At 52.2% G+C, this 23,271-nt stretch overlaps 1 protein-coding gene across 6 annotated transcripts in view; it reads left to right on the forward strand.

Moving 5' to 3' along the window:
- OPCML (opioid binding protein/cell adhesion molecule like) overlaps positions 1 to 23,271 on the forward strand; it is a 259,744-nt gene that overhangs the window by 162,816 nt on the left and 73,657 nt on the right. For 3 of the 6 annotated variants that reach the window (XM_090123389.1, XM_090123388.1, XM_090123390.1), the window contains exon 3: positions 6,802 to 6,886. In XM_090123389.1, the coding sequence (XP_089979515.1) occupies positions 6,802 to 6,886 (85 nt within the window). The other 3 variants (XM_090123392.1, XM_090123391.1, XM_031599771.2) reach the window with 3 other exon arrangements.

Raw genomic sequence — 23,271 nt, forward strand, 5'->3', positions numbered from 1 at the left:
TTGTGAGCATCTATAAAACGAGCCTTGTAGTTCTGCTGGGAGGTGGAAGGAAAGACCCTCTGCTTTGTGCTGGTGGGGATAGCTGGGAGGCCAAGGCATGGCAGGGGCAGTGCTCACACAGGTACCTGCCATGCATTCAGGTTCCCTTGAGCATCTCCAGTCTGGAAAAGCAACTATCTTTGGGATGGTAACAAGCAGGCCTTGAATTGCTGCTCCATGTCCTTTCCCTAAGCAGGGTTGGACTCATCCAACTGCCACCTGCCTGCACCCCTGGCCCTCTGCTTTCTTTCCCCAACACTTTCCCCTTCTTGCTCCCAACCTCTCCTTTTGGCAGCAGTCTGATTTAGCCCCAAACTGCTTTTCTGTGGGTCTCCAGAGGCTTTAGATGGTGTGAGATTTGGGATTTAGACCCAGAGCTGTTATCAGCACGGGTTGTACAAAGCAATGGGTGTGCAGTGCTGTGATGATGGGGTAGGTTGGCAGTGCCATAACATGGTGAAGCAGAGATGATGATATTTGCAGAAGCTGCCTAGCAGTCGTAATGTTTTTGTTGCTCTGTGTTGTGATTTCTCCAAAGCAGCTTCCTCCATGCAATGGGGTGAACTGTCACGTGTTGTGGTACGGAAATGTTTTGTTAATGAAGCAAAATGTCACATCTGTAATCGCCCACATCTCCCATCCCCTGAGAGACGGTTCTTAGGGGGAAAAAAAACACATGGGAGCTGAAAACTTGCCCAAACACACTGCATACCAACAGTAATGGCAACACAGAATCTTGGCATCGCAAAGCACATCTTAACATTTTGCCCTCCCCAGGAAAAATCAAATCCTAGGCTGTTGTCAGAGGCGCTGCTGGAAAATGCAATCCTTGAGTTTCAGGTCCTGCTCTGCTGTACCTGAGTTTCTCGGCCTCTTTGAGGGCTGCTTGAGCAGCACTGAGTGTTTGCAGAGTGCTTTTTTCTTCACTGTTTGGTGTAAAGGAGGGGCGGCTGCTTTTAGCTCTGCGAGGTGGGTGCCATCAGCACGGCCTCCTTTCTGAAAGCCGTCAGGTTTTCCTCTGCTTTGAGCATGCCATCTGTCTGCCTCATCCAGGGATTTGAGCTGCACGCTGAGTATTAAGTGTAAAGCAATCCCATTAAAACCATCGGTGTGAAGTGGAGCTTGGTTTGCACATCCTACTGCCGTGGCTGCACGATGCCCCAGGCTGGGCTTGCATGTCTTCAGAGCTTTGTGGCAGCTGGGGGGGGTCTGTTCCTGCATGTAGGGCATGTCAGAGGGATGGTGTGCTCTGGTCCATTTGCACCGTGTCAAGCTAAAACAACAGCCAAGCTGCCCTGCTGGTGATCTCCCTGCTTCGCCCTTGCTTTTTCCCAGTGATCAGCACCTTGGGGCATGGTGTGAGTGCACTGAAGCAGAGCCCTTCGTTCCCAATGAAGCTCCATAGGGATCTGGCAGCATGCAGACCATGGGGTGACGGAGCAGCAGGACTCGAGTTTGCATTTTCTGCCACGCCGAGCTCGAGCAGCGCGATCAATTTGAAGAATAGGCTGCGTTTTTTTCACAATTACCTCAGCTTTTCCCTTTGCTAAATTCATGCGATAAAATGCATTAAATGAAACAGCACGGAAAATAAAAGTTGGGTTTGGCGGAGAAATCCTGATTTAGTGCAAAGATAAAAGAAGATAAAACAACTGGAAAAATTAAGTGGGATAAATAAATCCTGCCCGATAGAGCCGAGGGAGGGGGGAAAGGAGGAGAGGTTTGCACTTTGCATGGAGAGCTGCTGCTGGGTGAGCAGCTGGGCAGCACTGGACCAGCTGTGGATGGCTTCAGGAAGGCTTTCATCCTGGAAGAGCGTTTTCCATGGGGAAGAGAGTTGCTTGGCTGGTGTTGTTTGCAGTGCAGAAGGATGCTGTGCGTTCAGAGGTTGGATTTACCTAATTCTGGTGGTTCTGTTGCTGTAAGCACATCTGCCCTTGGGATCTCCCAGGCGATAGGTAGGGAGTGCTCTCGCTTTGGGGTGAAGAAATAAGAATAAAGGAAAAGCACGAAGCAGGGCGAGGTGTGGGGGAAGAGGTGTTGGGCTGAGTTGCCAAATATGCTGGGTAAAAATTAGCAGCTGCAAGCGTGCAAGGAGAAAAGATGGGGAAGAAAGGGGGATAGGGACAGATGGAGAGAAGGAGGGAGAGAAGGAGGAGGTGGAAGAAAGGGAGGAGGGGATAATAGTGCAGAAAGGTTGTGGTTAGGAATCCCGTAGCCCCGCACCCAGATGCCTCCTGTATGTGGCATGCCAACATTGAGCAGCTCTGCCTATCTGCTGTGGGGCTGAGCTGTGTGCTGTGGCCATCTGGTGTGCCTGAGCAGCTCAAGGTGAGAAATTTCCCATGCCCCAGCAGAGCGAGATGTGAAAGGAGCCTGGCTTCAGCTGTCTGCGGGCAGGGACTGCAGCAGTGCTGCTTTGAACAAGCTCTGGGGCTTCCAGAGGGAGTGCTGGAGAACTTCTGCTTCCCCCAGCACTGGGGTGAACCCCTGCGAGCAGAGCTTGGTGCTTTGATTAAATACCTGGTGTTCTACCCTCCTCCTGGGGCTCCCTGCTGCTTTGTGAGGCTTCTGCTTTCCTGGGTGAAGCTTTAACCCCATTTCCTTGTGCATGAGGCAGAATGGCTCGGAGACTTGGAGCAACACAAAGGAAGCTGTTTCGCAGGAAGATCTGTGGTTTTCTCTGCATGGTGAGGGCTTTTCCTCTTTGGCTGTGCACAGCATAGGCAGGAGTTGCTGCCCAAGGTGGGGAGAACCTTGCTGCTGCCATTGTGTCAAGGGTAGGATGTTGTGTCCAGGTTGGGGCAGGGGAAGCCCATGGGTTGTGCTCCTGGGTAGGATGTGGGTTGTGAACATCTGCAAGGAGCTAGCAGTAATCCTTGGGGCTCTTCTGGCTCCTCTGGGTGAGGCAGTGCCTGCGCGCACAGAGGTGATGCTTGGTGGCCAAATGCCATTGGGTTGTGGTGCCGTTGGGTGGCTCATCCCTTACTGCATTGTGAAGCTCTGCTCACTCCCAGCTGCGCACACAGCTCCTCTGCGCTTCTCTCTGTTGGAGCAGAGGAGAATAATGTGAGGTTGGAGAAGAAAGTCAGTGAGTGGGTCCTGGAGCCCTTGGGCTGCTCCCCGGTGCGGAGCAGCGCTGCTGCTGAGCGGCTCATGGCCCCCGGGCTCCGGTCCTTCACTAATTACTTCCAGGCCCGTACTCTTGACATTTGCAAGCTCCTGATTAGAGCAACGAGGGAGAAATCTCCAAGGGAGATAGAGGCCAAACTGCGCCACTAATAAAAGCAGAGATTGACAACCGGCTGGGAAGGCAGCGAGGGAGGTGGAGGGACTTGTCCTTGCAGTCTCGGTTTCTTTCTGAGCCTCTGGGATGATGAGAGAAGGTCAGGGCTTGTTAACGTCACCGTGAGGAGCAGCATCCGCCGCTGCCATATGCCTGCTGCCCCCAGGGCTCGTGCCAGCCTCCGAGTCCCTCTCAGCTGCACGGTATTATTGGACATGGACCTGAGCTGAAGCCACCTGCAGAGCACCCCATACGACCCACGGTCTGCAGACGTCTGGGCACAGCCCAGCCCTGCTTTTCTGCCTTCTCACTTGGTGTCAGGATTGCATTTTTGCAGCCTCCTGCATTTTGAACTTTCTCTCCCTCGCCCTTTTCTCCCCCATGTGCCAGCTTGCTCCCTCTGTTCAGTGGTGGTGACAGTGATGGGGCAGCCTAGAAGATGAAGCAGGAGAGGCTCCAGCTGTTTGCATTGCTTTGGGGTGATGCTCATGGCATGGAGCAACACTATGCAGCCCCACAGTGGGAGCTGCTGTGGGGGGAGACATATGGCAAAGCAGCAAAGGGACCATGATGGTGTGCAGCTGGCAGTGGGATGTTACTCCGTTGATACCCAGAGGAGCATGCAGGTGTTTCTGTCTCAACCATCCCCCCTTGCTGCTGTCTTTTCCCTTCCCAGGCACAAGCATCTCATTGGGGCCACTGAGGAGTAGGGGAGCTTGGCTGCATTGAAACATTTGAAACATTGCTTTCCTCCTTGTATCTCCGAGCTCAGAGTGGCCTCGGGGGTGAGCATGGTTGAGGCGTGTTGCCTGCAGCCTCCTGCAGAGCTGTTCCAGGCTGTTGGGTCCGTACCCATTTAGGTAGGTTTCTGTTACATAAATATGCAGAGCACTCTCTTTCCAGCCCCCTTTCCCCTCCCTAATGCCCCATATATGCTCACCTGTGCCCAGCTGTCTGCAGCAGCCACTTCAGCTATCCATCTATCCATTTACGCCCTACCTATGCATCTGTTCTTGTAACCACGTCTCTCCAGCCTCCTCAGAGTCTCATTCGGAGGCAGCCAGCCTTCTTCCCCTTTCAGTCTCTCCTTTCCTGAATCGCACTGTCTCTGGCAGGCTCACTGCTATGCGCACTCCTCGCCTACAGCTTCCTGTCCCAAGGGATAAACAACATTTCCCCAGTGGAGCATCTGGTCCTTGCAGTATCCTGCCCCTGGAGCTGCTCCCAGAGCTGGAGGAGGCTCAGCAGTGCTTGGGCTTGGGTTCTCCGATGGGTGGGGAGCTGCAGTGGGTTTGTGCTGACTCCTTTCCCTCTGCTGCTCCTTCCCTGCTTCAGCTTTGCTTCCTCTGTGCTGTGTGAGCAGATAGGGCAGGAGATGGGGTGTCCTTCATCCCCGTCTTTCCCCCCAGAGGATGCCTGCCTGCTGCTGGCTGCCTGTTCAGGGTTAAGCTAACTTTCCAATGGCAAACTCAGCCCTGCTTTTCTCCGAGCTTCCCTCACTGCCCTATTTATCCAAGCTGCAGTGAGCATCCCTCCGGTGCCTGCAGCCATAGCTAGTGCCGGGAGCCAGCGCGCAGCTCTGCAGCGCTAGCCTGTGGCTAGGGATGTATTTAGGGTCACTGCGTCTCACTGCCACTGTGCTCTGCTCATAATCGGTCTCGGGAGCAATGCAAAACCTTTGCAGATCTCCATCAGTTTTAGTAGCCATGTGTGGGTCTCTGGACTAGGCTGGGGCCACGAATTTGTGAAAACCCTTTCATAGGCCTTTCCATTCTTCCTCTAGCCCCTTTCCCAAGAGGCATTCAGCAGAAGATGCCCTTTTGGGGGACGGCATCCAAACATGCTGTCCTGTTGGTGAGGGCACAGGCAGTTGTACAGCATGGTGCGGGGAGCAGCAGCGTGGCACTGAGTTTTGTCTGTAGGCACAGGTATGTGTCTGGGTGATCTGTGAGGTCTTGGTGCGCCCCTTTGTTCTTGGAGCAGCTGAATGGAGGTTTGGGGTGGTCTCTGAAGAGCAAGGCATTTATTTATTGCTGGTGTCGGGGGCTGCTCTGGTGGGAGCGGTGAACCCAAGAGCTTCCCACTGCAGTGTCAGGGCAGAGCAGGCGTGAGGATGGCAGGGACAGAGCATGGGATGCCCTGGAGCTCCTTTGCATCTTACACAGTCCTCTGGGGCACACCCGCAGTGAGAGGACACCACATCCCCCTGCCCTAACCACGAGCATCCTTCCAGCCTCTCTGCTGCACAGACAGAGGAGAGAATGCGATCCCCGCTCTGCGTGCATCGGGGAAGCATCAACAGGTGGATGCAGGGAAAGAAGCAGCGAGGTGTGGCCGGGTGGGCAGGGCAGCCAGCATCCCGCCTCTCCTCGGGGGCTGCATTGCGAGCGCGCGGCGGTGCGCACCGTGTGTTGCATGATTAAAGCCTTCTCTGCAGCAAGGGGCTGCGAGGGTTAACGCAGGGCGCGGGGCTGCAAGCGGCCGTCCTTTGCTGGTGTGCGGTGCTGTGAGCGTGCGGGAGCCAAAGTGCCGGTCAGTGATGGAGCCGCTGCCATGACAACCCCGGGCAGACAGCCTGCGTGCCGCGCAGGGATGCTCCCGAGCAGCCGTGCCGCCAGGGCTGGGATGCTGCCGCCCTTCTGCACCCCGTCTGCCCCACTGCTGTGCTGAGAGCAGCTCCTGCTGCAGCCCCAACCCGCAGCCACCTCCTGCACCCGGCACCGAGGAGCGCCGCGTCCGGACATCGCCTGCAGCTCCACGGGGAAGTTTCGATCTTGCGACAGAATCGGCATTTGGGGAGCTTTGTTTTTTTTTGGGGCTTTTTTTTTTTTTTTTTTTTTCTGTCTTCTCTGTTTTCCTTTTCCCTCTCTTCTTTAAAAAGCAAAAAGAACAGCAGCCAGCCAGCGACCCAACTCCGAGCCCGCTCTGCTCCCCCAGCCTGCTTTTATGGCCGCCCTCCCTTTCCTGCCAGAGACACTTACGTTTCCTCCTTGGGTTATAAACTTTTGATGCCAGCTCTCCGCAGCGCGTGCCCAACTGAATCTTAAAGTAGCGTCTCGAGCAGACACAGCTCTGTGACCTTCATCTCTTGCTCCGAACCTCCTCTCCTTCTCTTCCTCCTCCCCCCGGCCCTCCCGTCCTCCTCCCTCACCCGAGGATACTGGGGACTCCCTCCGGATGCCGCTCGGCAGGCTCAGTGCTCGCAGGCTGCCTTTCCAGGGGCTCTCCTGATCTCCGTGGAGCTCCGCATCGCTCGCCTCCGCGCCCGCCCCGGTGGTTTTGCTCCCCCCCGTCCCCACACACACGCACCCCCTCCCTCCTCTCCCCCCTTTTCGCTCCCGGTGGCCTCGTCGGGTGTGTTTTTTGCCTGGTGGAAAAGTCCCTGCTGCCCAGGATGGGGGTCGGTGGGTGCATAGCCCTGCCCTGGAGGTGCCTAGTCGTCCTCTGTCTCAGGCTGCTCTTCCTTGTGCCCGCAGGAGTGCCCGTGCGCAGCGGAGATGCCACCTTCCCCAAAGCTATGGACAACGTGACTGTGCGGCAAGGGGAGAGTGCCACGCTCAGGTAGGAGCTGCTGCCTCGGCTTGGGTTGGGGGGGGGGTCTCGTGCTGTTGTGTGCGTGATGGGATCGGTGTGGTGCGGCGAGATCCCAGCGTGCGTAATGGAATCTGTGCACCGTGCGGTCCTGGGACCGGCTTGTAAGTTTGCAGCCACCTTGGGGAGGATGTGTGGCTGGGGGCTGCACACGGAGTGATCCCCTCCTGCCGCTGCCGGGTGCCAGACGTGGGGCTGACAAAGGGGTGAGGTGGCAGACGGCAACTGAGCGCTGCCTGCAAGTTGTCTGCATGCGGAGGAGGGTCCGCGCCGTGCCGGCGGTTTGCAGGGCTGCGATGCCTCGGAGGTGTCGGTGCCTCGGCTCGATCACTTGATAGTCTCTGCACGAATCTGTTAATATCAAATCAATCTTTTACTCCAGGGGTGCATCTTATGAATTCTGATGGATGTTTTACCTTAACGCGGGTTGCTGGAGGAGAAACGCGAGTGGCTTAGATGCAAATGGGCCACTTCTAGGTTGCACAGTACAGCATCCCTTTTCATTCCCTGGGCAAGTTACAGGTGTACGTGGTGCATCACCTGTGTAGGACATGGGCTCTCAGAGACATGGCAGCGGTGCAGGTGGATGAGCAGAGAGCACACGGATTGTGTCAGGGCTTTGGGCTGTGCTGTGCAGGTCATGCTGTGCGTGTTCCCTTGCTCAAAACCTGAAAACCAAGGCTGCAGCAGACAGCAGCTGCTCCCAAAGCCTCAAGCAGACTGAGAGCATCATGCCCTCTGTTAGCTGCGAAGCCAGGGCTGCTTGAGGCTGCTCTGCTTGGAGGCACAGGGTCAGGCACGCTCCTCATGGTGTGGTCTGGGAAAGGGGAAACATTTGATACGTAGCATGGATAAAGGGGCAGGGTGCTGCCTGGATGGCAGGGATGCTCAGTACAGTGCTGTCCCCTCTGGAGCAAAGCCCCAGGAGATGCTGTAGGGGCACGAAAGAAGGCAGTGGATGGATTTCTGGCCAGGGCTAGAGCTGTGCCCCTGTTGTCCCTACACTTGCCCAGCATTTGCACTGGGAGCTGTGGCTGTGCAGTGCTTTGGGACACTGCTTTGTGCCTGGGGACCCACTGGGACACCCTTGTTGTCATGCCATACAACAGCACCATCCCAGAGGTGATGCTGGTGGCAGGCAGCAGAAGTGATGTCCATGGACTTGCTGGGGGTGAGAGCTGCAGGGGCTGAGCCCCCTCCCCAGGGCCAAAGGCTGTTGGGCTCCATGCTGGCCGAGGCTGCTGCCAGCAGAGGGCTGACTTGGATTTCTTTCTTTTTTTCTTTTCTTTTTTTTTTTTTTTAAAGCTTCTGGCCTCCTTTCAGTGAGAGGGGATGTTTGTGAAGCATGCAGCCCTGGAGTGAGGGAATTTAGCCTTCCTGTAAACTCTGCAGCCCCCAGGGGGTCTTAGAGGGATCCCTGTCCTAACAGTGTTTTCTGTGTCCGTTTCCCTTCCCAGCATCTACTCCTGCCCATGCTCTGTGGTGCACCTTCCTATGCTCTCACCTCCATCCTCCCTTTCTATCTTCAAGTTCAGCTTTCCCTGCTGCAGTTGTTCCATTTTGCTCTCAGTCCCCCAGTCTTATCTTGCATTGCTGTTTCCTAGTGTTACTCCCCCTTCCCTGCAGCCTCTGGGCAGCAAGCAGCCTTCTCTGGGGCGAAGGGTTGGGAAGACATTATTGACAGCAAGGATTTATTTGTCCCATTGACAAGTAGGAAGAAGGAATTGCCCTGGGTGCAGCAGGCAGCCATGCACCTGCAGCCAGCACTGTGATTTGGGGGCAGAAGGCACACAGCGTGCGGTGGCAGTGCTGAAGGACCATGGAACTCATCTGAGGGTCCTATGGGAAGAGTCGTGTTGGAGCTTTGCTGGGCAGGGAGAAGTTGCTGCGTGGTCATCATTGTGGCTTTGGGTCCTTATGAGAGGGTGGTGGCTGCTGGTGGTCAAGCAGCGTGGGGACCCTCATTTGGCCAGCTGCTGGCATGTGGTGTGGGCTTCGTTGTCCTCCTCTCAACTCATTGCTTGGCTCTCAGACCAGAGGCAGCTGAGAGCCACAGCTCCAAGTCACAGCACCTGGTCATAGCCACCATCCTGCCACGTCTGGAAGGGCCACATCCATCCAGCACAGACACCAGAAGGGACATCAAAGGGCTGAGCGTCCGAGTGCCATTGGCTTCAGTAGGGCTGATGGAAGGAAGCTCTTTGCTTTCTGAGGTCTTGAAACCCACATTTCATTGCAGAAGGGAGTGGAGAGAGAGAGCAGAGCTGCGTGGTAGCAATGAATGGGGGAACGTGGAGGCCTTTCAGTCTGAGTGTAGTTTTTCTGTGTTGGATTTTGGGTGCCTTCCTCTCCATTTCTCCACCCAGAAGGCTCAGCAGAATCCTTGCAGAAACGAAGGCTCCATCTGCAGGCAACTTCTGGGTCATCTTAGCTCAGCAGCAAACGCTTCCCCCACAGGCAGAGACTGTTGATAATTCACTACTTTTTTATTGTAAGAACAAACAATTCCCATAATAGTCATGCACCTTTCCTCTCCGGGGAACTGGCAGCAGTTTGCAAATTCTCTGTGTGCTATTAAAAATAAAATCAAGCTTCCTGCTCTCTGACTCCAAAATACAGAGCCTGCTGTGAAGCAGGGCAGGTGTTTGGATGGCAACAGCAACCCAAGCTGTGCACCAGTTTGGGGCATGGAATGGAACAGCGAGACACTGGTAACAGTAAGGGAGGTAGGGATTAATTTCCCAGCTGGGATTTGGTGCGGATTCAGTTCTGCTTTTGGGAAGCAGAGCCTCAGCGTGGATGTGTGCTCCTTTGGGATGGCATTTTGGGGTGCTGTCCCAAAGGATGAGCCCAGCCTGAAGCCTTGCTGTGTGTTTTAACACACCTGCGTCACACTTTGTAGCATCTTTTCCATTGCCAGAGTTCAGCATCAATCCAGGGTTGAACTGCAGGCAGAGCTGCTGCGGTGGCAAATATTCAAGTGGTGTAAAAGCAGGGATATATAGTAAATTGGGTCGTATTGCTGGTGCTGCCAGCAAATCGACCTTTTATAACAGGCATCAGTACAGTTCATAAAGACGTAAAACAACAGCTGCTCAAAATTTCAAGGCTTTATAGTTTTATCTGTATTTAAGAAATATTGGCTCTTTTTTTTTTTTTTTTTTTTTTTTTAAGGACAGAGGCAGTGTGTGTGAGTGCCTGGAGGGAGCACTGGGATGGATGGGTGCACTGGGCATCGTGCTCAGCTGTTATTGCAGGGCCATCAGCACCTGGGGGGGTTCCTTGGCTGCTCCCTGCCTCAGTTTCCCCATCTGTAAGGTGGAGGCAGTAGTGGCTGTTTCTCAGAGGTAATGAGAAGAGAAAGCTGGTTGACTGTACCAAAAATAGCAGGTATCTGTATCTGGGTTTCCCACTAAGGCACATAACAGAGATGCTTTTTCCCTATATTTGAAGGCTTTTTCCCACAAAGCCCCCCTCCACCTTTCCATTCACTGCAACCTCCCCCATTTCTCATCAAGAAAAAGGACCAAAAGAACGGTGTGGCTTTACCAGCTCCCCAGTGACTGGCTGTCTTTTGTCCATTAGCCAGTATGAGAACAATTCCAATTACAAACAACAACAGCAAAAAAAAAAAAAAAAAAAAAAAGGAAGCTGGAATAAAACATCACGAGACGCCTTCCCTCCATTTATTTTTGCAATTATAGTTTTAATTATTTCTGACAACGCTGCTGCTTCTGCTGTGCTTTATTTATTTATTTATTGGTCACCATCTACCGCATGTCTGTTTCCCAGCAGAATACAGGCAGCAGGACCACAGGCTGTGGGTCTGGGCAGTCAAGAGGTCAGCTTGCCTGCTTGCTTTTCTCCATTGCCCTCACACGTAGGTTTGGTTTGCTGGCTGCCAGCCCTCAGTTTCCCTCACCCGTTGATGGGGGTGGTGACACTTCCCGTGCAACCTGGAGAAGAGGAGCGTTAACACAGCCACGTCTCCGCTGTTAAATCCGTGCTGAGAAGTGGGAAGAGGCTCCTGCTTTTTGTGTGCAGATGCTCAAAGCGTGGGGATTAGCGCGGAGAAGATTAGTGAGGACTTGCTCCATCGCTGCCCCTTTCCTCCCCCTCCTCCCCCAAAAGTTTTCTGGAGCAGCTAAATATATACCTGCCGTTTCCAAGGTAGAGCTCGCTGCATGTAGGAGCTGTAATTGGCGACTCAGTGAAATTACAGCCACAGATTCTGGCATTTGGATCCTCCTGGCTGGCATAATAATTTCTCCCCAGGTAGCTGGTATTTAACTTGTCTTATCTGCTCCTGATAGTTATAATTACAGTGCCCGCTAATTTCACTGTAATGCTGCAACTGCTGGAGGGTGGTGTTGGGAGGGCCCCATCCTGGCCAGCCTTTTGCCAAGGGGACACATGTTGGAGCGCCAGTGCAGATGATGGAGCCCCAATGCGCAGATATTGGTGCTCTGGTGCAGATGCCGGTTCCCCAGTGGAGATGTTGGTGCCCCAGATGCCATGTGCTGCACATTTAGTGGTCCGTGTGCAGAGCTGGAGCCTTGCTGGCTGCACAGCAGAACACCACGTTTTGCAGAATGCAGCAGGCCCAGCCCAGCTCTGTGCCAGGAGGCAGAGATGTCACTTGCTGTCACCTCGAAGGCCAGGACACAAGTCCCCCTACTAGTGAGAAACCAACCTCCACGCTCAGTTGTTGAGCTCTGCTAGCCAGAAATAGCAACAAGCAGCGATATTCAGCTCCGGGGGATGAGACTGAACTGTTAGTAATCCGTTCACTATAGCGTACATGCAATCTTTTTGCAAGCATAATAAACTCCCCTGGCTGGTGAGCAGTAAGAGCTGTCCTTCCCTGGATCAGCGTGCTGCTCTAGGAGCGCCAGCCTTTGTTTCTAGGAAGGGATTAGGTGTAAATGCTGCATAAGGAATCGGGAGCACAGAGGCTGGCTGCCACGTCCCCGCTTCCAAAGAGTTCCTCTGTTCCCTCAGCTGCTCTCACAGTTTGCCTCTTCCACGCAGAGCCTTCCATTTCTCAGCCCTGCAACGCAGATGCTCTTTACAACAGCTGGACATATTGTGTTAAGTGATAATCTTTAGATACCGCAGCCGAGCAGGCAGTTCATAAGGAATATCTGATGCGGTGACTATCACTGCTCCTTCCGTCCTTGCGAGCAGCCTTTGAGGGTTCTGATGTTCTGTTTTTTTTCTTCTTCTTCTTCTTCTTTTTTATTAATGAGAAAAATAATTCCCCCACAGCCCCTGCCAGTGATTCGTAGCCTGTAATGGGTTGTTTACTGCAGGTTTGCCTCCATGTGTCTTGTCTTCCTTGACAGACAGAACCCTTCAAGGTCAGACATTCGGTGCAAAGCCTCACGTATTGTACTTCTGTTTTCTTATGAATATTTCCTGAGATTTGCTTAAAATGAGTTATTTCCATGACTGTACTCACGGATGGTCTCGTTTCTCAGGATACAAGCAAGTCTCAAAGCTTGCTTCTCCGTGAGGAGGAGGAAAACAGCAGCTGTGTGGAGCAGGATGGGGTCGGTGATGGGGATTTTGCTGGCACCCCGTGCTGTATCTGGTGCAGGAGGAGTTCGGAGCAGAGAAACAAGGAGCTGGGTGCAAAGTGAGGGGCTGCCAGGCTGTGTGAGGTTGTGTTGGCATTTCTTCTCTTGCTGTGTGTGTTGGCACCTGCTGGCTCTTGCTGGAAAAGGATGGAGGTAAAAGTGCAAGAGGGGGCAAAGTTAGGAGTGGAGAAAGAGAATGGTCAAGGAAAGAAAGGAAAGAGGAAGAAGGGGGTTGGACTAGATGACCTTTAAAGGGTCCTTTCCAATTCAAAAGATTCTATGATTCTGAGAGGGGAAAAAAGGGAAAAACAGAGGGAATGGAAGTAAAAATCAGGACCAGTGACTCCCATCGGGGAGCTGGAGAGCAGCACTGAAGGATGAGTTCCTAAATCAGAGCCAGCTGGCAGCACAGGGAGCTGTGATCCCAGAGATGAACGGGCTTTGGCTGAATGCTGCTGGTAGTGGGGCTGGGATACAGCAGAGCTCCCCACCTCCTATTTATTTATGTTTGTTACACGTGCATGTGTGTGTACGTGTATATTTATATATATATATATATATATATATATAAAATCTAACAAATTTCTAACCCATATAAATCCAATTACCCATGTTTTGCCTGCAGGGAGCGAGGGAGATTAATGTTTGGTATTTTGGCAGGGATGTAAAAAGAAATAGGTGGTAATAACAATGAAGGCTTGTAAAAAGGAGCCGATAGCCGTGTCTGTGCCCTGGGTGAAGGCCGTGATTCTGGTGGGCAGAGGGGCAGGGAGCAGCAGGACATCCCTGGGTACCACAGGAGAGGGTGAGCAGTCGGATGTGGAGCTGTGGGGTGGCTCAGCAGGGAGATGTGCAGGCTGGGGACTGGTGGCTGTGCTGAGCCACTGCTGATGCTTCACCCCTGCACCACCCATCAGCATCACTCCTCCCTCGGCTGTGACACTGAGGATCCCCACCATCACCCTCTGGTCCTCCACCCCTCTCAGCAGGGCGCTGCTCCCTCCCCAGTCACCCACGGTCACATATTAATCACAGTTCAGATATTGTGTCCCTACAGCGCTTTCTGCCTCCCCGGCCGGCTCTGCATCAGGCTCCTTGCTCTCCCTTTATTACTACCACCAGTTTTATAACCCACTTTATCAGATGACTTTTTTCTTTTTCTTTTTTTTTTTTCTAAAAAGAGCATAACCCGCGAGCAACTCATCATTTCAGAAAGAGGGAGAGAGCCGTGAGCAGAGGAGAAAGCCTCCATGCTTGCACCTTAAATGAAGAGGCTGCTTTATGGCGTGGTTGCATTTAATTCAATCAAGGCAGTTAAAGCAGAGATTTAAGGTCCTTTGTGTGCTCGCAGGAGTTGCTCTGATGCAGCAGCAGGTAGAGGGAAAGATTAAACCCATTTCCAAGGAGACTCGAAGTAACTGTTGGAAGCAGCCAGGCCTGGGGCTTGCTGCAGCAGTGCTACGTTGGGAAGCTGTTAGCATTCGTGTCACATCTGATCTCTCCCTCTGTCACCCTCCCCACTCTTGCTCCTTATTGCAATATACCCCTCTAAGTGGAATTGATTAGTTTGTTTTTTTTTTTTTATTATTATTATATATAACTGGGGGGAGGGTTGGTTTTAATTAGTATTCTTAACTGTTTGGTAATTAGGCCAGCTGGTCCCAGCCCTGCCTGAGTCCCCCTCTCCTCCCATGTTCCTGCAATGAGGCTGTTTGGACTTAATTAAAGTTGGGGACCTGGAGCTGGTGGAGCAGCGGGAGGCTTGCAGGGTTTCAGATGCAGTGATTGCTATGGGGGAAGCAGTGAGTTTCTCCCTGTGGCCATAGTAGGTGATGCTGACACTGCACACAGCAGGCACTGCTTGTCACCCTGCTTGTCCCAGAGGGACCAGCACCCGTGCTTTGGGGAGATGCTGGGCTGAATTCCCAAGGCTGATGCATCACTCAGGCTTCGCGCCTTGCTTTGAGGCAGGAGGCACCCATGGGCCTTTTCTCATCTCTAATTTCAACATTTGTGCCAGCAGACAGCGCTGCCAACAGAGCTCAAATGCAGCCCAAGCGGGAGCTTAACGAGCTCTGAGAGCTGTCCGGAAAGTTATCCTGACACCAAGTGACAGACTCTCAATTGATATCCTCCAGAGACTTTAAACTCACTTCCACGAGATTTCCAAAGCTGGTTTTGTTTCCTACCTGAAGGATCCTTTATGTGCCACGACACCTCCCTGCCTTGCCTCATTGCTCCTGACGTCCCTGCTGCAGTGGGTAAACCCCTCTGAGCACAGCAGAACTCTTTGGGTTGTTCCTCTGACTCCGCTTTCTGTTCTCACTTATGTCTCACACTCCATCCCACAACGTGGGGATGTCCAGAGAGGAGCACGTTGCATTCACTGTAAGATCTGCTTGCTTTTCCTTCCCATCACCCACTGCAGGATGGATTTACAGCTGTTCCCACTGGAGATGATGCTGTGGCCCCGTCCCTTTTAGTGACAGCTTGAGGTCAGTGCTGGCTCTCCCCTCAAACCTTTATTTTCTTGGGCCATTTGCAGCCCCCCCCAGCCAATAGCCATGCTGGTGGCCCAGCCCTGGCTGCAGGGTCCTGCTGGGGCTGAGCTCTGACCCCTGCCCCACACTCACTCTTGCTTTTTGAAACCCAGGCTGCAGTGGTTTTTCAAGCCTGACGCTGCACTTAGCGGGGTGCTGCCAAACCCATTGAGTCCAGCAGGTTATTTCCCTTCAGAAGCCATTTATCTTTTCCATTTCATACGCAGGCTTCAGCCTCTCATCTTTCTTCTCCTCCCACGCTGTAGGTGCGCAGTCCTCCAAAACCCTCCCAGCAAACTGCTCTGGGTCAGCACCCACCTGTAGAGCTCAGGGCTGCAGTGAGCACAGGGCTTGGTGTGCTTCTGCAGTGCCTCCGACACTTAACGATCCCTGCTGCTCATTATCTTACATGGGGATCTCTGCAACCTTCAGCCCACGAATGTCTATTCTGATCCATTTTCCTGCAGGCAGGTGGGATGCTGGTGGGTCCCTTGGGCATCCCACCTCCCTACCCCAGGGCTGATGTCTGTGGCAGTGCAGTGAGGACTCCCAGTGCCCTGATTTCTGTTCCTCTCCTCCATAGCAGAGGACTCAGGTCCTCAGCACGGGGCTGCTCAGAGCCATGTGCCTCTGCAGCTCACACCCAAAAGTTATCTTCAGGAACAAGACTCTTTGTCATTAAGTTAATGGTACAAGGGAACGTGTGACGGTTATTAAAGTTTAACAACTCTGTCTATCTATCACCTAGCTGTTAAATCTTTATATGCCTTAAATAATCAATTGATGTTTAATTAGCATACTGTACCGTTGCTGGCTTCCTAAATCTATAATGATAAACCAAGTTACAAGTTATTGGACATTAATTACTAGCTGATGATTAGAAACAGCAAGACATTTACCAGCCTCATCCCAGATATAACACGGCGTGTCCGCCGCACGCTGCACAGCTCAACCATGCTCACTGTTTCTTAATAATCAATGGGTGTTTAACATGCAATATTTGTCTAATTAGCGCTAAATTAAATCCTCATTGACAACACTTCAGGGTAAGAGATCTGCATCAAATATGATGGATTAGACACAGAAGGCCCGTTCTGGTGAGCGGGGATGCGATGGCATTTGCTCCGCTTGTCACGGGTGTCACATGGCTCCATGTCAGTGTCACCCTGGTCCTGGGGGCTGGGGGAACGATGCCTTGATGCTGGGCTGACAGCCCTGGGACACCCAGTTCTTCTGCTCTGCACTGATGGGTACCAGCAGCTTTTCCAGCACTTCCCATCCCAATTTACCCATAGATGGACCTATGTTATCGCACAGCAGGATGAGCTCTGGGCTGGAGCCACGGTGCTTCCCCACTGCATATTGTGCTCAGAAAGTGCTCAGGTCACCCCTCAGGCTGAAGGCTTATGTCCATGTCCTGCCTCTGTCCCAAATGTGTCTGTAGATGTAGATGTGGTACAGGGCGACGTGGTCAGTGGGCATGGCAGGGATGGGATTGGGTCGGACTTGGTGATCTTGAGGTCTTTTCCTACTTTAATGACTGAATGATTCCATCTGGGACATGATCAGTGGGCAGGGTGAGGATGGGGTTGGGTTGGACTTGGTGATCTTGAGGTCTTCTCCGACCTTAGTGATTCTGTAGGACCCTCAGGTAGCTGTTAAATTGCCTTGTGCTGGGAGATTCAAAAATGCAGCATGATAATCCTACTTGTCCCCCTCTTCTTTTCCATCCTGCATGCTTGGATGACCGCTTTTGAGGTATCCCTGCTGCCTGTTTGGGTGATGTGGATGGGTACTTCAGCCTTGGCCTGATTTCCCATCAGTGATGCTGGGCGTGGGGTGGGAGCAGCCCCAGCTCACACCTGGGGGTGAGTGGAAGAGGAACATAAGGATGGTTGGTGTGGGGAGTGCCGTGCTGTGGTTTGTCAGCAAACGTGGAGGTTGTTTTGTGAGAGCAGCGGGATGGATCGCGTGGCCTGCGGCTCTTTCTGGGAATCAGCCTGCCCTTCACACTCAGCGTGGATGTAATTAACTGTGCTGATAGGATGTTATGCCAACAGCAAAGCAGAAAACACCAGAAAATGAATCAGAAGCGATGCCGGGGCCGCTCGGCGTGTTGTCTCCTGCTGCACGGCATATGCATGGGCAACCTCTGACAGAGGGCAGGGTCGGTGCCTGGAGAGGAGCAATACAGCACAGGTTGGGTTTGGGGATGCTCCCCGCAGTGTCTGCATTGCTTTGCCTTAGCTGAGCTGCTCTGCCTGCATACAAGTGAGACGAGCGCTCCCTGGGAGGTGTTCCTCTCCTTGATATTGGATGTGCAACTTCCAGACCTCAGGAGCAGATCCTCGGTTGTAGCTCACAGTTCTTTCTCTGCTCCCACCCTGAAGCCCACGGAGTGGGACGGGTGCCTCACCCTGCAGGAGCTGGGAGATGAGAAAGGCGAACAAATAAAAATGACTTCCAATTAGCAATTGAAATTGTTCTTAAAAGAATTTGCCTATTCTGCAAGGAATGTTTGGTAATTGATAGCAATTTCTAGCAATTAAATACAAATTAATTCGTGCTACTGAGGAGCAGTTTATTTATGGCTCCGTATTTATGGGCACTCCCTCTCCTTAAAAAATATCGTCATGGCTTTTGATAAGTAATTAGAGTTCACTGAATAATTTCCCAATGTAGGTATGAATTTTAAATAATTTTTATTACTGAGCAAGCATTTCATTGTACTGCTGAGTGAGGGGCTGTCAGCATTACAGCAGCTGGGACAGGCGCTGTGCAGGCAGAGCTGCTCAGTGCCCAGGGTGACTTGCAGAGATGGGTACATCTGTGGTATTCCTGCAGTTCTGCACATCCCTTTTTGCTTTGTAGCAGATGAGGTCATTGTGTAATGTGTAATGCTGTTTCCAGGGCTTGCAGTGATTGTGTTTAGGGGTGCTGGGGGTGGGGTATGCTGCTTTTATCGGGTGGGAGGATGAGCCTGAGGACCACAGGACAATAAATAACCCTTGTGTGTAGGGAGCAGCTCTGGCAGTCCCACCTTCAAGTTATGGGTTGAGGGTTATTTGAGAGCTTGGGCCTTTGCAGGATCTCAGAGCTCTCTGGACCCATTCTTGCTCCTTTTCCCTCTGTTGGCTGCTGGTCCCTCTCTTTTTCCTTCCAGGGCTGCGCTGTCCCCTCGTGTCACTGCACTGCCTGCTCTGTCTTGTTTCTGCTTCATTACTGAGCTTGATTAAATGGTGCTTGTATGGCCAAGGGTTGGGAAAATACACAGAGTCTTTTCTACTCATCTGAGGCACTTAGATACCGCAGAGACAGATGCTGAAGGGATGGAGAGAGACAGAGTTTGACATTGCGGCTGCGGTAATGAGATGGAACCCATTAGGGCAGCGTCCTCCTGGGGTCCAGATGCCTCCGAGGAAAAGAGAAGGTAGAGACAGAGCCTTGGGAGCAAGGAAGGGCTCCCTCTGAAGAGAAAGAGAGCGAATTGGACAGCTGTCCTGTCCTTGAGCTGGGGATGGCTTGTTCTGAAATGTGGTTTAGCAGGAGATAAGGTGGGGAGAAAATGCGGGTGAGGAGGTTTTGACCTCAGCATCTCCCTCTGTATCTCATTTCATAGAGTCTGTGAGTCATGCTGTCGGTGTGCACAGAGCTGGATTTAGCTTTATCTGGGCGATCCAGCAGCTGTAACATCAGTCTGTACATGGGGTGATGCTAAGAAAGGGCACTGCTCTCATCACCTCTCCAAGAAAGAGGGCAATGTCTCTTAGGCTATCAGCTCTAACTTATCTCTGATTGCTCTTGCAAGTCTCTCATAGCTGGGGAAGGCTGCAAAAAGTTGGTGACTCGTATTGCAAGGGAGCTGGGGTGGGCTGCAAGGTCTATGTGATGGTGCAAGGATGCTCTCTTAGCAGGGACAGGCATGGGAGTGATTTTGAAGGGCGAGCAACAACTTTAAACCAGCAGCTTTGTGGTCTTGAGCTCTCCTGTCTGGCAATCTTTGCTGAGATTCTACAGCCCAATTATTTCATGCCATGCTGGAGGAGCACGCAGCTTTCCTCCCTGCCAATCTGCACACCTCGGAGCGTGCTTCACTTCAGTGCTTTCCTTCTACACGCTCCCTGCTGCTGCTGGGGTCTGGGGCACAGCAATAGCTTTCATCTCCTCTCCTTTCTTGTGAGGAATCAGAGCTGGTGGCGTTTGGCCTCTGCACTACAGGTCTGTGGTTTGTTAGGAGCTGTTTGCTCCATGCTGCTCCGTGCAGCGGGGATGCTGAGGACCCTTTGGATTAATCATCTGCCTGACTGCAAGGGATGAGACCCGGTGACCCAGCAGGTGCTCCCCAGGAGCTGCGTGACAGTCACAATTCACCCTGTGATCTGAGCTCACTGGTGTCTGGATACGGAGATCTTAGGAGATTGTTGAGACTTTTAACTGTGGTCTCTGATGGCCCCGCTCTCCCTTCCGGCAACTCCGAGACTCGCGCTCGTGTGATTAACTACACATCCAAAAAGTCACTGCCTCTGTGAAGCTTCAGGACTCTGCTGACTGCTTGAGTGCCCTGCAAGCCTCCAGCCAAGGGTCAGCCAGGCTGCTGCTGCCAGAGCTGCTCAAAGGCTCCAGGTTTGAAAGCAAGAGTACTTCTCTGCTCTTTGATGGAGGAGCGAAGTGCCTGCAGACTGCATGGGGCGGAACAGGGAGCTGGGCAGCCTGAACAGATTTGCTCAAGATCCTTCTGCACAAAATGTGATCAGAATCGTGGCGTGCTCAGCACGAGGGTCCCAGAGTGGCTCTGCCTGGCCCGAAGGCTGTGATCTGTGTGCCGTGGTGAGGAGGCTGGCCTCAAGGAGATGGAGGGGAGGGAGGTGAGCCGCCCAAATCCCTGCTGGAGCAGCCACGGTTAAGCTCCTGCAGCAGGATTGCTCAGCAGTGATTCATCAGCCGCGTGCCGCTAACAGGTTTGTTTTGCTGTCTGCAGTGGTAGACAGGGGTGGAGGATCAGCACTGCCTCTGTGTCATCCCCTGGGAGTGACATTCTCTGAGTTCCGGGTGGCTCTGAAATACCACTGCGTGGACAACTACTGCTGAGGTCAGAGATGTTGTAAGTAGATGCTGAAACAGGGCTGAGAGCAGTGGTGGCCCTGCAGTGACGACTCTCCAGCATCTCACTGTGACCACGTGTGGGGCTCTTTGGACCCATGCATACTCAGGATGCAAAGGTCCCTTTGGCACTTCAGTGCAGATGGCTCAGACCTTCTCAGAAGCAGCCCTGGCCACCAGACAGACTGGATTTGTTAGGCTGAAGCCTTCCTGTCTTCTTTGCCATCTTCCTGACGGCAGCCCGTCCCTCCACCAAATCAAAATTCCACGCACGGAGCTGGTTAAAAACATCAATTAGCTCTAAAACAATTATTATTTTTTTGAAATGCCATTTTATATATGCACTAACACAACACAATAATCCTGGGTTATTTAACAGAGCATTTACCATGAAAACAGTCATTACTCTTTAAACGCTGCTGACTGTACAAGCCTCTTAACATTAAACGGCAAGTGAGGCAGAAGTCTCGCCGTCAAAATGCCACATTTCCCAGAATACATTAGAGGCACTGTCACCAGGATGCCCCTGTTGGCTGAGTGCTTTTTTTTTCTTTCCCCCAGGCATTTCTGTGTTTGTGATGGCGATGGGGTGATGGAGGGCATGGCTCTTTGCTCTCTCTGGCTTCTCTTTGGGCTGCCTGGGGTTTCATCCTTCCTGACTTTGAGCTCCTCCAAGGATGGGGCATCACCAGCATCTCTGGGCAGCAGTGCCAGTGCCTCACCATCACCCGGTCCTCTGCCTTCATCTCAAGCTGCAGTAGCTGTTCTTTATCCAGCCTAAACCCGGTAGATTGAGCTCATTTAATATTGTCTGTAGGGCCTATCACGCTGCACAGATAAAGCCAGTTTTGCTGTTAAGTCAATAATGGATTTTGTGGAAAGTTCTGCTTTCCCTCCCCGTTTGTGGTTCTGGGGAATTCTGCTGGATGTGTGTTATTTACTTACTTATTAGACCTCTTCTCAATACCTGGCACGAGCCCGGGGGAGCAGACAGAAATACCATTCTCAGGCAAACCAAAGCCTTTGGTTTAAGCAAAATAGTTGTGTTTAAAGATTAATTTGAGATGCTTTAAAAATTGAGCGAGACCATACATTTTTAATATTGATTGATATTATTATAAAAGATTCAGCTGCGACTCTTCTCACCAGGACCTCTCTTGGCGCGCAGACGGAGCGTTTGTCTGCGAGGGATCGGGTCTGGTTATTTTTAATCTCTGAGACTCTGCTCCTGTGAAATTTATGGGAAACGTCGCCTCGTGTCTGGCACTGCAGGGCTCCCTGGGCACCGGGCTGGGATGTGCTTCATAGAACCATAGAATGGGATGGGTTGAAAAGGACCATAATGATCACCTAGTTTCAACCCCCCTGCCATGGGCAGGCTTGCCAACCACTGGACCAGGCTTGGTCTGGTGGCTGGGAGGAGTCCTGTGCTTGGGAAGCCCAAGGGAGGAAGGCTGACTGGGTGAAGGCTGCTGGTTCTGACACCCCGTGTCTCTGCCAGGCGAGGGGAATGGATGATGGATCTAATTCCTGTAGCATCCCGGGGCTGGGAGCAAGACTCCTTCCACTAGACTGGAAGCGCCATAGAATCATTCAGGTTGGAAAAGATGTCTAAGATCCCCAAGTCCAACCATCAGCCCATCCCCACCGTGCTGACCACATCCCTCAGTGCCACGTCCACCTGTTTCTTGAAAACCCCCAGGAATGGTGACTGTGAGGCAGAGAGAGAAAGCAGCTGCCCCAGTCCTGAAGGAACTGAATCTGCTGCCAAGGAGTAATTCTCCAAATCGCATTTATTTCACGGGCGTGAAAGGTCACAAAGTGAAGGGAAACAAGAACTGTATTCAATTAGACAATTCGATCAAAATAAATCTGTCAAGATGGCATTCCTGCTGAGGAATCAATTGGCTTGGAAAATGAAGGCAGCAGCAGCTGCTGTTGTTATTATTGTTGTTATTATTATTATTTTAAATTAGCTCCAGTACCTGACATGAGTACCTGAGTTGGAGTGCCTGAGCGGTTCACATCATCTATCACTCTTATTAGATATTAATATATCCTCCTCTGCCTCGCTGTTAGTGCCCTGTTAATAGCCAAGTGGCCCCAGAGTGTTTGCTGGGAGGTTGATGCGAGTGATCAGTAATGAGAAGGGATGGCGGGGCTTTATTCAGCCAGAAGGTTAAGGAAAATAGAGAGGATGCAGGCGAGTGCTTGGCTGAAGCCGGCGTGGGAGCATCGTGGGTGAGTAAAGGTGGGTGAAGGTGAAGCTCTTTTTTGAGTCGTCCTTCGGGTCTTTTTCCTAAAGAATAGGGCATCCCAAAGAGTTGGCGGGCTGCAAAGCATTGCTGGAGCCCCTCACAATGGGATGTTTGCTGAGCGATGCTGCAGGATGAGCTGAGAGGGATGGGGCCACCGATCCATTGGGTTTGAAGATGAGGAGGGGTGGATTGATAAGCGCCATTAGGGAATAAATAATTATGCAGGGGAAGAAATCCTCCTGTCTGAGAGATTGCAAAGCCTATGGAGGCCACTCCATCATCTGAGCTATTTAAAACGTGACTTAATAGCACTCTGGAGAATACAGCAGAGAGTAGGGCTGCGTGCTGACTCCTGCCCCACTGCTTTTATGGGATGCTCCTGCATCCTTCTCCCCTGCCCATCCTGGTGCTGCCTGGGTAGTGGGTTAATTAACCATTGGTGGTGCCTATTTTTGGCAGCTCTAAAGCTGCTGCTGAGCATTATCTACACTCATCTTTAGATTTTGGGGAGGGGGACATAAATTCAGGGCAAGACCGACTGTGTTGTTGCCCTTACACAGCTGTGCACCATGGGTCTGGCTGGGATCGTGTGGCTGTGCTGCAGAGGACCAGGGATGGCAGCTATCGCATCCTCCTCCTCCTGTTGCTTGCATTTTTATTGACTGGTGATGACAAACTGGTTTATGGACAGATCTTTTATACCCGCCAGGACTCGGCAGTTATTTTGAGATGATGCTTTGCCTCAGAATCTTCCTTCCTTCATCCTTCATAAATCTTAAGCAAGGCTGCTGCATTCAGACCGAGCTTAATATTCCTCTTGCAGATCTCTGCACCAAAATGGCTGCATTGGAGCAGGAGGTGCGCAAATTCCTCTCCAC

This window comes from Phasianus colchicus, chromosome 23, assembly GCF_987193195.1.
Source record: "Phasianus colchicus chromosome 23, bPhaCol1.hap1.1, whole genome shotgun sequence".
Classification (NCBI taxonomy): Eukaryota; Metazoa; Chordata; class Aves; order Galliformes; family Phasianidae; genus Phasianus; species Phasianus colchicus.